This window comes from Oncorhynchus masou, chromosome 18 (genome assembly GCF_036934945.1).
Source record: "Oncorhynchus masou masou isolate Uvic2021 chromosome 18, UVic_Omas_1.1, whole genome shotgun sequence".
Taxonomy (NCBI): Eukaryota; Metazoa; Chordata; class Actinopteri; order Salmoniformes; family Salmonidae; genus Oncorhynchus; species Oncorhynchus masou.
The window spans coordinates 9,969,038-9,983,237 of NC_088229.1; the positions used below are offsets into that span (position 1 = coordinate 9,969,038).

General features: G+C 42.5%; 1 protein-coding gene across 1 annotated transcript in view; it reads left to right on the top strand.

The window, feature by feature from the left end:
* The window catches only part of LOC135505252 (1-phosphatidylinositol 4,5-bisphosphate phosphodiesterase eta-2-like), a 111,977-nt gene extending 99,348 nt beyond the window's left edge, over positions 1 to 12,629 (top strand). Inside the window, exons 11-19 of the mRNA XM_064924446.1 lie at positions 1,102 to 1,257; positions 2,018 to 2,116; positions 7,775 to 7,875; positions 8,016 to 8,101; positions 8,661 to 8,846; positions 9,057 to 9,164; positions 9,375 to 9,499; positions 10,560 to 10,644; positions 12,403 to 12,629. Of these exons, the coding sequence (XP_064780518.1) occupies positions 1,102 to 1,257; positions 2,018 to 2,116; positions 7,775 to 7,875; positions 8,016 to 8,101; positions 8,661 to 8,846; positions 9,057 to 9,164; positions 9,375 to 9,499; positions 10,560 to 10,644; positions 12,403 to 12,629 (1,173 nt within the window). The remainder of the gene's footprint in view (positions 1 to 1,101; positions 1,258 to 2,017; positions 2,117 to 7,774; positions 7,876 to 8,015; positions 8,102 to 8,660; positions 8,847 to 9,056; positions 9,165 to 9,374; positions 9,500 to 10,559; positions 10,645 to 12,402) is intronic.
* Positions 12,630 to 14,200: the final 1,571 nt, after the last annotated feature.

Consider the following 14,200-nt stretch of genomic DNA (forward strand, 5'->3'; position numbering starts at 1 on the left):
GAAACCACAGACACGGGCTCTGTGTTCCTTTCAGGAATTCTGAGATTCTATGAAACCTTAATCAAAGTGAGAAGCTTCACCGTGATCAGGGAGGGCATGGTTTTCTAAGGCTACATCCCAACACATCTCAATGGTGACATCTCCTCTTCCCTTTTCCTTACCCAATCATATGACAGTATGGCTGTCATCAAGCCATTTCAGGTTAGTGGACCTGAAGGAAAGGAGTTGTGGAATGAAAACCAGAGCCATATGCCTACATGTAAACTACTAAGATTCTGATGGAAACTACTAAGATTCTGATGGAAACTACTAAGATTACTGGAATATAGAGCTTGCTATGTACATCCTTCTTAAAAGAGGCTGACCCGTGCTGCTTACTGACAGTACATCTCAAGGTGTTGCTTATGTGCACTTGGAGAGGATTGGGAGTTGGTTTGTGGTAAACTTCGCCACCTAGTGGTAGAAGCATGTAAATGCTTTTAAACCATTTTCAAATTAAATTAGGCGGCTGCATGTTCAACTTTCATACCCATGGTGTCATTTCAGCCTTTACATAGGAAACATATTATATAGCGCATAATGACCAGTAATCCAATTCTCCAGGATGTCACACAAAATGCAGTGTGAATCCATGATGCATAATTTCTATATTATCAGACACTTTATCCAGAGCGACTTTACGGGAGCAATTCGGGTTAAGGGCCTCGTTCAAGGCCACATCACCAGTTTTTTTCACCTCGTCGGCTCGGGGATTCAAAGCAGCAACCTTTCGGTTACTCGCCCAACTCCCCATCATGCCTTGTATTAGTCATGTCTTCTATCAGTCAGTTATGAGGGTTTGGAAGTCATGACCATATTGTCATCGAGAAGTTCTCTCAACTGATGAAATATGTACTCGTTTCAAATGGCAACTTATTCCCTATAGTGCACTATTTAAGGATATTAGTGTTGTCTTCCCTCAACTGCAACAGTTTTCTATCAACGTTATTGTGTATCGAGTGTCATTGCTGACATATTGCACGACCAACCATTCCTTTTTGTCAATCAAAAAAGGCAACTAGCTCGTTCTGGTTATCGCTCTGTTTATGCTCCTCCCTCCAGACGTCCATGACCAGGAAGCAGGTGGAGAACGTGGCTAAGAAGAAGCTGGACAACCTGATGAAGGAGTCTAAGATCCGTGACCAGGAGGACCCCGACAGCTTCACCCTCGCTGCTCAGCCCCCATCAGGAAAGACCACCGACAAGTCACCCTCCAAGGTAACACCCACGGCTCTGTAGACCACCGACAAGTCACCCTCCAAGGTAACACCCACGGCTCTGTAGACCACCGACAAGTCACCCTCCAAGGTAACACCCACGGCTCTGTAGACCACCGACAAGTCACCCTCCAAGGTAACACCCACGGCTCTGTAGACCACCGACAAGTCACCCTCCAAGGTAACACCCACGGCTCTGTAGACCACCGACAAGTCACCCTCCAAGGTAACACCCACGGCTCTGTAGACCACCGACAAGTCACCCTCCAAGGTAACACCCACGGCTCTGTAGACCACCGACAAGTCACCCTCCAAGGTAACACCCACGGCTCTGTAGACCACCGACAAGTCACCCTCCAAGGTAACACCCACGGCTCTGTAGACCAGACCTGGGTTCAAATACTACTTGAAATATTTCTTGTAGTTCTTGGCACTACTGAGACTTTTCAATTGGTTCCATTACAACAGCCACACACACACCACTGCAAATGTAGTCTGCCACACACACACCACTGCAAATGTAGTCTGCCACACACACCCATTGCAAATGTAGTCTGCCACACACACACCCACTGCAAATGTAGTCTGCCACACACACACCCACTGCAAATGTAGTCTGCCACACACACACCCACTGCAAATGTAGTCTGCCACACACACACCCACTGCAAATGTAGTCTGCCACACACACACCCACTGCAAATGTAGTCTATGTAAAGTCTATGTATATAAAGTGTTTGTACTCTCTATTTCTCTTCCAGTGTAAAGGTGATGATGGTGCAGAAATAGGGGACGAAGCCAACCCCAGCACTAACAAGCGTCTGGGTAGGACCTTCATGGGCAGCTTCTCTAAACGCAAGGTGGGCATCACCCCCTCCCCTCCCCTCCCCTCTCCACCTTCAGTTCATCTCTCTCCACCTTCACAGTTCATCTCTCTCCACCTTTACAGTTCATCTCTCTCCACCTTTACAGTTCATCTCTCTCCACCTTCACAGTTCATCTCTCTCCACCTTTACAGTTCATCTCTCTCCACCTTTACAGTTCATCTCTCTCCACCTTTACAGTTCATCTCTCTCCACCTTTACAGTTCATCTCTCTCCACCTTTACAGTTCATCTCTCTCCACCTTTACAGTTCATCTCTCTCCACCTTCACAGTTCATCTCTCTCCACCTTTACAGTTCATCTCTCTCCACCTTTACAGTTCATCTCTCTCCACCTTTACAGTTCATCTCTCTCCACCTTTACAGTTCATCTCTCTCCACCTTCACAGTTCATCTCTCTCCACCTTTACAGTTCATCTCTCTCCACCTTTACAGTTCATCTCTCTCCACCTTTACAGTTCGTCTCTCTCCACCTTTACAGTTCGTCTCTCTCCACCTTTACAGTTCATCTCTCTCCACCTTTACAGTTCGTCTCTCTCCACCTTTACAGTTCGTCTCTCTCCACCTTTACAGTTCGTCTCTCTCCACCTTTACAGTTTGTCTCTCTCCACCTTTACAGTTCATCTCTCTCCACCTTTACAGTTCATCTCTCTCCACCTTTACAGTTCGTCTCTCTCCACCTTTACAGTTCATCTCTCTCCACCTTTACAGTTCATCTCTCTCCACCTTCACAGTTCATCTCTGTCAATTCATTTCACAGGGCTCTATTGGCATGGGGAAAACATGTTTACATTGTCAAAGCAAGTGAAAAGGATAATTAACAAAAGTGAAATAAACAATCAGAAATGAACAGTGAACATTACACTAACAGACGTTTCAAAGGAATAGAGACATTTCAAATGTCATTATGCCGATATACATTGTTGTAATGATGTGCAAATATTTAAGGATAAAGTAATCCTTCTCACCCCCCTTAAATGATTTAGATGCACTATTGTAAAGTGGCTGTTCCACTGGATGTCATAAGGTGAATTCACCAATTTGTAAGTCGCTCTGGATAAGAGCGTCTGCCAAATGACTTAAATGTTAAATGTTTAAAGTACAGAAGGGAAAATAAATAAACAAATATGGGTTGTATTTTCAATGGTGTTTGTTCTTCACTGGTTGCCCTTTTCTTGCGGTAGCAGGTCACAAATCTTGCTGCTGTGATGGCTCACTGTGGAATTTCACCCAGTAGATATGGATGTTTATCGAAATCGGGTTTGTTTTCGAATTCTTTGTGGATCTGTGTAATCTGAGGGAAATATGTGTCACTAATATGGTCATACATTTTGCAGGAGGTTAGGAGGTGCAGTTTCCACCTCATGTTGTGGGCAGTGAGCACATAGCCTGTCTTCTCTTGAGAGCCAGGTCTGACTATTCCAGTGTCACAGTGGACAGGTATTCTGCCACTGTGTACTCTCTGTTTAGGGCCAAATAGCATTCTAGTTTGCTCTGTTTTTTTGTTAATTCTTTCCAATGTGTCAAGTAAATATCTTTTTGTTTTCTCATAATTTGCTTGTGTCTAATTGCGCTGCTGTCATGGGGCTCTGTGGGGTGTGTTTGTGTTTGTGAACACAGCCCCAGGGACAGCTTGCTTAGGGGACTCTTCTCCAGGTTCATCTCTCTGTAGGTGATGGCTTTGTTTGGGATCAGTACTTTTAGGTGGTTATAGTATTTAATGGTTATTTTCTGGATGTTGATAGATAGCTGGTATCAGACTAATTCTGCTCTGCATTATTTGGTATTTTACATGGTACACGGAGGATGTTTTTGCAGAATTCTGCATGAAGAATCTCAATTTGGTGTTTGTCCCATTTTGTGAATTCTTGGTTGGTGAGCGGACCCCAGACCTCACAACCATAAAGGGCAATGGATTCTATGACTGATTGAATTATTTTTAGCCTGATCCGAATTGGGATGTCTAATTTTATGTTCCTGTTGATGGTGTAGAAGGTCCTTCTAGCACAGTTTTGTGGCGCTGATGTTTAGGCCGAGTTGGGTATAGTTTTTTGTGTGCTCGAGGGCAACGGTGTCTAGAAGCAATTTGTATTTGCAGCCCTGGTAACTGGACCTGTTTTGGAACACCATTATTTTGGTCTTACTGAGATTTACTGTCAGGGCCCAGGTCTGGCAGAATCTGTGCAGAAGATCTAGGTGATGCTGTAGGCCCTCCTTGGTTGGTGACAGAAGCACCAGATCATCAGTAGACATTTGACTTCAGCTTCCAGTAGAGTGAGGTCAGGTGCTGCAGACTATATTATATATATTTATATATTAATGCCCTCGCCAATTCGTTGATATAAAATATTTACATTGTATTCAAAAAGCATTTAGACCCCGTGACTTTTTCCCCATTTAGCTGTTACAGCCTTATTCTAGAATTGATTAAATAGTTGTTGTTTTTTACCCATCAACCTACACACAAAACCCCATAATGACAAAGCAAAAACAGGTTTTTTGACATTTTTGCCAAATGTGTAAAAAAACCTGAAATACCTTATTTACCTAAGTATTCAGACCCTTTGTTATGAGACTTGAAATTGACCTCAGGTGCATCCTGTTTCCATTGATCATCATCGATCTTGATTGGAAACAATGGATGATCTCTGTCTTACTCCATTACCAGTGCATCTCTCTGTGCGTCTCTCTGGGGTCGTGTTCAGTTAGGGCCCAGTGAAATGTTTTGGAGCAGAACAGAATGTTGTGTCCACTCCTATCCAGCTGTCTCTGCATCCTGTTGTCTCCAATCCTGTACAGGTGTCCCTGCGTCCTGTTGTCTCCAATCCTGTACAGGTGTCCCTGCTTCCTGTTGTCTCCACTGTTGTCCAGATGTCCCTGCTTCCTGTTGTCTCCACAGGCCCATTTTAGATCCATGTGTTTGACATGGCAGACTAGACCCTATATAGTCCACTACTTCTGTACTAAAGTACTGTATAGGGACAGGATGTAGTAATATACTGTATGGGATGTAGTAATATAATGTACGGTATAGGATGTAGTAATATAATGTACTGTATAGAGATGGCATGCATTAATACTGTATATGGATAGGATGTAGTAATATAATGTACTGTATAGGGATAGGATGTATTAATACTGTATAGGGATATGATTTAGTAATATAATGTACTGTATAGGAATAGGATATAGTAATATAATGTACTGTATATGGATAGGATATAGTAATATAATGTACTGTATAGGGATAGGATATAGTAATATAATGTACTGTATATGGATAGGATATAGTAATATAATGTACTGTATATGGATAGGATGTAGTAATATACTGTATAGGATGTAGTAATATAATGTACGGTATAGGATGTAGTAATATAATGTACGGTATAGGATGTAGTAATATAATGTACGGTATAGGATGTAGTAATATAATGTACTGTATAGGAATAGGATATAGTAATATAATGTACTGTATAGGGATGTGATTTAGTAATATAATGTACTGTATAGAGATAGCCTGCATTAATACTGTATATGGATAGGATATAGTAATATAATGTACTGTATAGGGATAGGATATAGTAATATAATGTACTGTATATGGATAGGATATAGTAATATAATGTACTGTATAGGGATAGGATGTATTAATACTGTATATGGATAGGATATAGTAATATAATGTACTGTATAGGAATAGGATGTATTAATATATTGTACTGAATAGAATGTAGTAATATTATATACTGGATAGGATGTAGTAATATACTGAATACGATGTAGTAATATTATATACTGGATAGGATGTAGTAATATACTGGATAGGATGTAGTAATATTATATACTAAATACGATGTAGTAATATTATATACTGGATAGGATGTAGTAATATACTGGATAGGATGTAGTAATATTATATACTGAATAGGATGTAGTAATATTATATATTGAATAGGATGTAGTAATATTATATACTGAATGAAGTAGTAATATTATATACTGAATAGGATGTAGTAATATTATATACTGGATAGGATGTAGTAATATACTGGATAGGATGTAGTAATATTATATACTGAATAGGATGTAGTAATATTATATACTGAATAGGATGTAGTAATATTATATACTGAATACGATGTAGTAATATTATATACTGGATAGGATGTAGTAATATACTGGATAGGATGTAGTAATATTATATACTAGATAGGATGTAGTAATATACTGGTTAGGATGTAGTAATATTATATACTGGATAGGATGTAGTAATATACTGGATAGGATGTAGTAATATTATATACTGGTTAGGATGTAGTAATATTATATACTGAATACGATGTAGTAATATTATATACTGGATAGGATGTAGTAATATTATATACTGGATAGGATGTAGTAATATACTGGTTAGGATGTAGTAATATTATATACTGGATAGGATGTAGTAATATACTGGATAGGATGTAGTAATATTATATACTAGATAGGATGTAGTAATATTATATACTAGATAGGATGTAGTAATATTATATACTGGATAGGATGTAGTAATATTATATACTGGATAGGATGTAGTAATATTATATACTAGATAGGATGTAGTAATATACTGGATAGGATGTAGTAATATACTGGATAGGATGTAGTAATATACTGGATAGGATGTAGTAATATTATATACTGGATAGGATGTAGTAATATACTGGATAGGATGTAGTAATATTATATACTGATAGGATGCATAATATATATACTGGATAGGATGTAGTAATATTATATACTGGATAGGATGTAGTAATATTATATACTAGATAGGATGTAGTAATATACTGGATAGGATGTAGTAATATTATATACTAGATAGGATGTAGTAATATTATATACTAGATAGGATGTAGTAATATTATATACTGGATAGGATGTAGTAATATTATATACTGGATAGGATGTAGTAATATTATATACTAGATAGGATGTAGTAATATACTGGATAGGATGTAGTAATATACTGGATAGGATGTAGTAATATACTGGATAGGATGTAGTAATATTATATACTGGATAGGATGTAGTAATATACTGGATAGGATGTAGTAATATTATATACTGGATAGGATGTAGTAATATTATATACTGGATAGGATGTAGTAATATTATATACTAGATAGGATGTAGTAATATACTGGATAGGATGTAGTAATATTATATAATGGATAGGATGTAGTAATATTATATACTAGATAGGATGTAGTAATATACTGGTTAGGATGTAGTAATATTATATACTGGATAGGATGTAGTAATATACTGGTTAGGATGTAGTAATATTATATACTAGATAGGATGTAGTAATTTACCTGATATTATGCAGTAATATTATATACTGTATACTGAATAGGATGTAGTAATATACTATATTGTGTTGGGATGGGATGTGGTAACGCAGTGCGCAGTCTCGGTATAGGATGTGGTAATATCATGTACTGTTTTGTGTTAGGATTTAGTAATATAATATACTGTATAGTGATAGAATATACAGTAGTAATATGCTACCAGACGCTGCTCTACCCTGAGTCTCTAGTGCCGTTGTGACTGTATTTGTTTGACTGTATTTGACCTTTCCATTCCAGAAAAAGGCTGTCAAGCTGAAGAAGACCAACAGCCTTGAAGACATCGACACAGACCAGGAGAGCACCAGCAGCGCCACCCGGGCCCCCCTGCATCACAGCAGGTACTGTTACCATTAACACAAGTTATACCTGCACCACAGTTACAGTACTCATGGAAAACACGTGTACTGGGAGACGCTCTACTGTAAACTTAGATGTACCATAGATCTGTCCCTCTGGCTCATTGGTTGTTCTCCTGCAGGAAGAAGACCATGAAGCTGACCAGGGCTCTGTCAGACCTGGTCAAATACACCAAGTCAGTGGGCGTCTCCGACATAGAGAAGCAAGGTCAGCAGGGGGAACAAAACTCTCCCTAACTGAACCGGCTTCAGTATACTGACACTATCCCCGTCTCTCTACCTGAACCTGCTTCACTATACTGACACTATCCCCGTCTCTCTACCTGAACCTGCTTCACTATACTGACACTATCCCCGTCTCTCTACCTGAACCTGCTTCAGTATACTGACACTATCCCCGTCTCTCTACCTAAACCTGCTTCACTGTACAGACACTGGCCCCGTCTCCCTACCTGAACCTGCTTCACTGTACAGACACTGGCCCCGTCTCCCTACCTGAACCTGCTTCACTATACAGACACTGGCCCCGTCTCCCTACCTGAACCTGCTTCATTATACAGACACTGGCCCCGTCTCCCTACCTGAACCTGCTTCACTATACAGACACTGGCCCCGAAGATACTGCACTTTTCTCTTTTCCTACTGCTGTATAAGTCCAGACAGTGGTCTCATTTAATCACTACAATGAAAGATCTAAATAACACGTGTTGATATGTTTTTTTCCCCAAAGCCAAAATAAAATGTGTGTGTGTGTGTGTGTCTTCCAGCCGCCAGCTCCAGTTGGCAGGTGTCTTCTCTGAGCGAGACCAAGGCCCACCAGATCATGCAGCAGAAGGCTGACACCTTCATCCACTTCAACCAGCGGCAGCTCTCGCGCGTCTACCCCTCCTCCTACCGTGTGGACTCTTCCAACTTCAATCCCCAGCCCTTCTGGAATGCTGGATGCCACCTGGGTAATGGGGGGGATCCATTTCCAGATTTAAACTTTTAACATGTTTGGTAATATTGAGCCCCACTCTAGCCAGTGAATTCTCCAATGGCTCCCTCAGAATTTCGATCCATTTGCCCAAATATTTTCTGATTTTAAAAGTGTTGTTCAAATGTTATTATTATTATTTATTTTTCTGACTATTTGGAAATGTTTTGATTTGTGTGGTTGTCAGTGGCGTTGAACTACCAGTCAGAGGGGAGAGTTCTCCAGCTGAACAGAGCCAAGTTCAACAGCAACGGCAACTGTGGCTTCATCCTGAAGCCGGCCTGTATGTGTGAAGGTGTGTTGCGGCATCCTCACATTGATTTCATTGCTAAAGGGTAGTGCACATCGTAGCAAAACGTTTTTGCAACAGAAAACAAAAATGAGCGTTTCTTATTTGACAAGTTCAGCCTCCCTGTTTCAGTTTAGTTTTGTTTTGTATTGGATATGACCCAGGTATCTACCATGGGAAAGACTAAGTATTTTTGTCCCTCCATGCCTCCTGTAGGTGCCTTTAACCCCATGATAGAGGATCCATTTCCAGGGCAGATGAAGAAACAACTGGTGCTGAAGATCATCAGTGGGCAACAGCTCCCAAAGCCCAAAGACTCTATGCTGGGGGACAGAGGAGAGGTAATGATTTATTTATCGTAAAAACAAAATACAATTCCCATTTCTCACAATGACCTTTCTATGGATTTATTTTGTGGAATATCCAAAACCTCAATCATTTGTGGGTCAAATTCACACGGAATGTCCCCATCACAGGAGGACCACATAATAATCAAATCAAATCAAATGTATTTATATAGCCCTTCGTACATCAGCTGATATCTCAAAGTGCTGTACAGAAACCCAGCCTAAAACCCCAAACAGCAAGCAAAGCAGGTGTAGAAGCACGGTGGTTAGGAAAAACTCCCTAGAAAGGCCAAAACCTAGGAAGAAACCAAGAGAGGAACCAGGCTATGTGGGGTGGCCAGTCCTCTTCTGGCTGTGCCGGGTGGAGATTATAACAGAACATGGACAAAGATGTTCAAATGTTCATAAATGACCAGCATGGTCGAATAATAATAAGGCAGAACAGTTGAAACTGGAGCAGCAGCACGGCCAGGTGGACTGGGGACAGCAAGGAGTCATCATGTCAGGTAGTCCTGGGGCATGGTCCTAGGGCTCAGGTCCTCCGAGAGAGAGAAAGAGAGAATTAGAGAACACACACTTAGATTCACACAGGACACCAAATTGGACAGGAGAAGTACTCCAGATATAACAAACTGACCCCAGCCCCCCGACACATAAACTACTGCAGCATAAATACTGGAGGTTGAGAAAGGAGGGGTCAGGAGACACTGGCCCCATCCGAGGACACCTCCGGGCAGGGCCAAACAGGAAGGATATAACCCCACCCACTTTGCCAAAGCACAGCCCCCACACCACTAGAGGGATATCTTCAACCACCAACTTACCATCCTGAGACAAAGCTGAGTATAGCCCTTAATAATGGCTGGAATGGAATATTATCAACCACATGGAAAACATGTTTGATGTGTTCGATTCCATTTATTCCATTCCAGTCAATTACTGTAAGCCCATCCTCCCAATTAAGGTGCCACCAGCCACCTGTGGTCCCTAATAGTACTACTGCTACTTGGTTTGGTGAAGCCTCTACATTTTTTCTGTCCATCTGCCTTGTCAGATTATTGACCCCTTTGTGGAGGTGGAGATCATTGGTCTACCAGTGGACTGCTGTAAGGGACAGACCAGGGTGGTGGATGACAATGGTGAGTATGTTTGAATAATGTGTTGGCTGTGTTGCACCGGCTACTATGTTCGATAGGTTGGGTTAAGTCATGGGTTTCATTTTTGTGTGTCTTGTATAATTGAGGAAGTTAGCACCGTCATAGTGCACTGCTAGCACCACTTGGTCTCCAGACACACCATACCTGAATGATTTATGAGTGATGAGACTGGCTCTCTAACTCCTCTCTCTCCCACTCTCCTACTTTCCTTCCCACTCTCCTACTTTCCCTCCCTCTACTTTCCATATCTCCTACCTCCCTCTCTCCTACTCTCTTCCCCACTCCCTCTCCCTCCTACTCTCCCTCCCTCTCCCTCCTACTCTCCCTCCCTCTCAAACTCTTTCTTTCTCTCCCTCTCCCTCCCTCTTTCTCTCCTATTCTTTCTCTCTCTCCTACTCTTTCTTTTCTCTCTCTTTCTCTCTCCTGCTTTCTTTCTCACGCTCTCTTACTCGCTCTCTTACTTTCTCTCTCTCCTGCTCTCTTACTCGCTCTCTCTCTCATGCTCTTTTACTCTCTCTCTCTTTCTCTCTCTCTCGTGCTCTCACTCTCTCTTGCTTTTACTCGCCCCCTCTCTCTCTGCTCTCTTACTCTCTCTCTCTCTCCCTCTCCCTCCCTCTTCCCTACTCTTTCTCTTTTTTGCTCTCTCCTACTCTTTCTCTCCTGCTCTTTCTCACTCTCTCTCCTACAATTTCTCTCCTATTCGTTCTCTCCTACTTTTTCTCTCTGTGTCTCTCCTACTCTTTTTTTCTCTCTCCCTCTCCCTCCCTCTCTTCCCTACTCTCTCTTTTTTTTGCTCTCTCCTGCTCTTTCTCACTCCTACAATTTCTCTCCTATTCTTTCTCTCTCTTCTACTCTTTCTCTTTCTCTCTCTTTCTCTCTCCTGCTTTCTTTCTCACGCTCTCTTACTCGCTCTCTTACTTTCTCTCTCTCCTGCTCTCTTACTCGCTCTCTCTCTCATGCTCTTTTACTCTCTCTCTCTTTCTCTCTCTGCTCTTACTCTCACTCTCTCTTGCTTTCTCTCCCCCCTCTCTCTCCTGCTCTCTTACTCTCTCTCTCTCTCTCTCTGCTCTCTTACTCGCGCTCTCTCTCTCTCCTGATCTCTTACTCACTCGCTTGCTCTCTCTCTCTCTCTCCTGCTCTCTCTCTCTCTCTCTCTCCTGCTCTCTCTCCTGCTCTCTCTCCTGCTCTCTCTCCTGCTCTCTCTCCCTGCTCTCTCTCCTGCTCTCTCCTGCACTCTCTCTCTCTCCTGCTCTCTCCTGCACTCTCTCTCTCCTGCTCTCTCCTGCACTCTCTCTCTCTCTGCTCTCTCCTGCTCTCTCCTGCTCTCTCCTGCTCTCTCCTGCTCTCTCCTGCTCTCTCCTGCTCTCTCTCTCTCTCTCTCCTGCTCTCTCTCTCTCTCTCTCTCCTGCTCTCTCGTTCTCTCCTGCTCTCTCGTTCTCTCCTGCTCTCTCGTTCTCTCTCGCTCTCTCTCTTTCTCGCTCTTTCTCCTGCTCGCTCTCTCTCTCTCCTACTCCTTTTCTCTTTCTCTCCTACTCGCTCTCTCTTTCTCTCCTACTCGCTCTCTCTTTCTCTCCTACTCGCTCTCTCTTTCTCTCCTACTCGCTCTCTCTTTCTCTCCTACTCGCTCTCTCTTTCTCTCCTACTCATACATTTCTCTCTTTTTTTGCCCATCTCAATCTGTCTTTTTCTCTATCTCTTTTTCTCTTCCTCGCTCACCTGTCCTCCCTCTCTCCTCTCCAGGCTTTAACCCCATGTGGGAGGAGACGCTGGTGTTCACGCTGCACATGCCCGAGCTGGCGCTGGTACGTTTCCTGGTGTGGGACCATGACCCTATTGGCCAGGACTTCATTGGCCAGCGCACCATCGCCTTCAACAGCATGATACCAGGTGTCTACCTACATCCTCCTTCAATCCAGCACACCCCAACCACTACTGTTCTGTTGTCGGACACTCAACTGGCCTGTTAGTATAGGGCAGGGATCATCCTACTAGATCTGTTAGTATAGGGCAGGGATCATCCTACTCCATCTGTTAGTATAGGGCAGGGATCATGTTACTCGATCTGTTAGTATAGGGCAGGGATCATCCTACTAGATCTGTTAGTATAGGGCAGGGATCATCCTACTAGATGTTAGTATAGGGCAGGGATCATCCTACTAGATGTTAGTATAGGGCAGGGATCATCCTACTCCATCTGTTAGTATAGGGCAGGGATCATCCTACTAGATGTTAGTATAGGGCAGGGATCATCCTACTAGATCTGTTAGTATAGGGCAGGGATCATCCTACTCGATCTGTTAGTTTAGGGCAGGGATCATCCTACTAGATCTGTTAGTATAGGGCAGGGATCATCCTACTAGATCTGTTAGTATAGGGCAGGGATCATCCTACTAGATCTGTTAGTATAGGGCAGGGATCATCCTACTAGATCTGTTAGTATAGTATCCTACTCCATCTGTTGGTAGGGCAGGGATCATCCTACTCCATCTGTTAGTATAGGGCAGGGGCATCATCCTACTCCATCTGTTAGTATAGGGCAGGGATCATCCTACTCCATCTGTTAGTATAGGGGGATCATCCTACTCCATCTGTTAGTATAGATCATCCTACTCCATCTGTTAGTATAGGGCAGGGATCATCCTACTAGATGTTAGTATAGGGCAGGGTATCATCATCTACTCCATCTGTTAGTATAGGGCAGGGATCATCCTACTAGGTTAGATCATCCTACTCCATGTTAGTATAGGGCAGGGGATCATCCTACTAGATCTGTTAGTATAGGGCAGGGATCATCCTACTAGATCTGTTAGTATAGGGCAGGGATCATCCTACTAGATGTTAGTATAGGGCAGGGATCATCCTACTAGATGTTAGTATAGGGCAGGGATCATCCTACTCCATCTGTTAGTATAGGGCAGGGATCATCCTACTCCATCTGTTAGTATAGGGCAGGGATCATCTACTAGATCTGTTAGTATAGGGCAGGGATCATCCTACTAGATCTGTTAGTATAGGGCAGGGATCATCCTACTAGATCTGTTAGTTAGTAGGGCAGGGATCATCCTACTAGATCTCATCCTACTAGTGTTAGTATAGGGCAGGGATCATCCTACTAGATCTGTTAGTATAGGGCAGGGATCATCCTACTAGATGTTAGTATAGGGCAGGGATCATCCTACTAGATCTGTTAGATATGTTCCTACTAGATGTTAGTATGGGCAGGGATCATCCTACTCCATCTGTTAGTATAGGGCAGGGATCATCCTACTCCATCTGTTAGTATAGGGCAGGGATCATCCCATACTAGATGTTAGTATAGGGCATCATCCTACTCCATCTGTTAGTATAGGGCAGGGATCATCCTACTCCATCCTACTCCATCTGTTAGTATAGGGCAGGGATCATCCTACTAGATGTTAGTATAGGGCAGGGATCATCCTACTCCATCTGTTAGTATAGGGCAGGGATCATCCTACTCCATCTGTTAGTATAGGGCAGATCATCCTACTCCATCTGTTAGTATAGGGCAGGGATCATC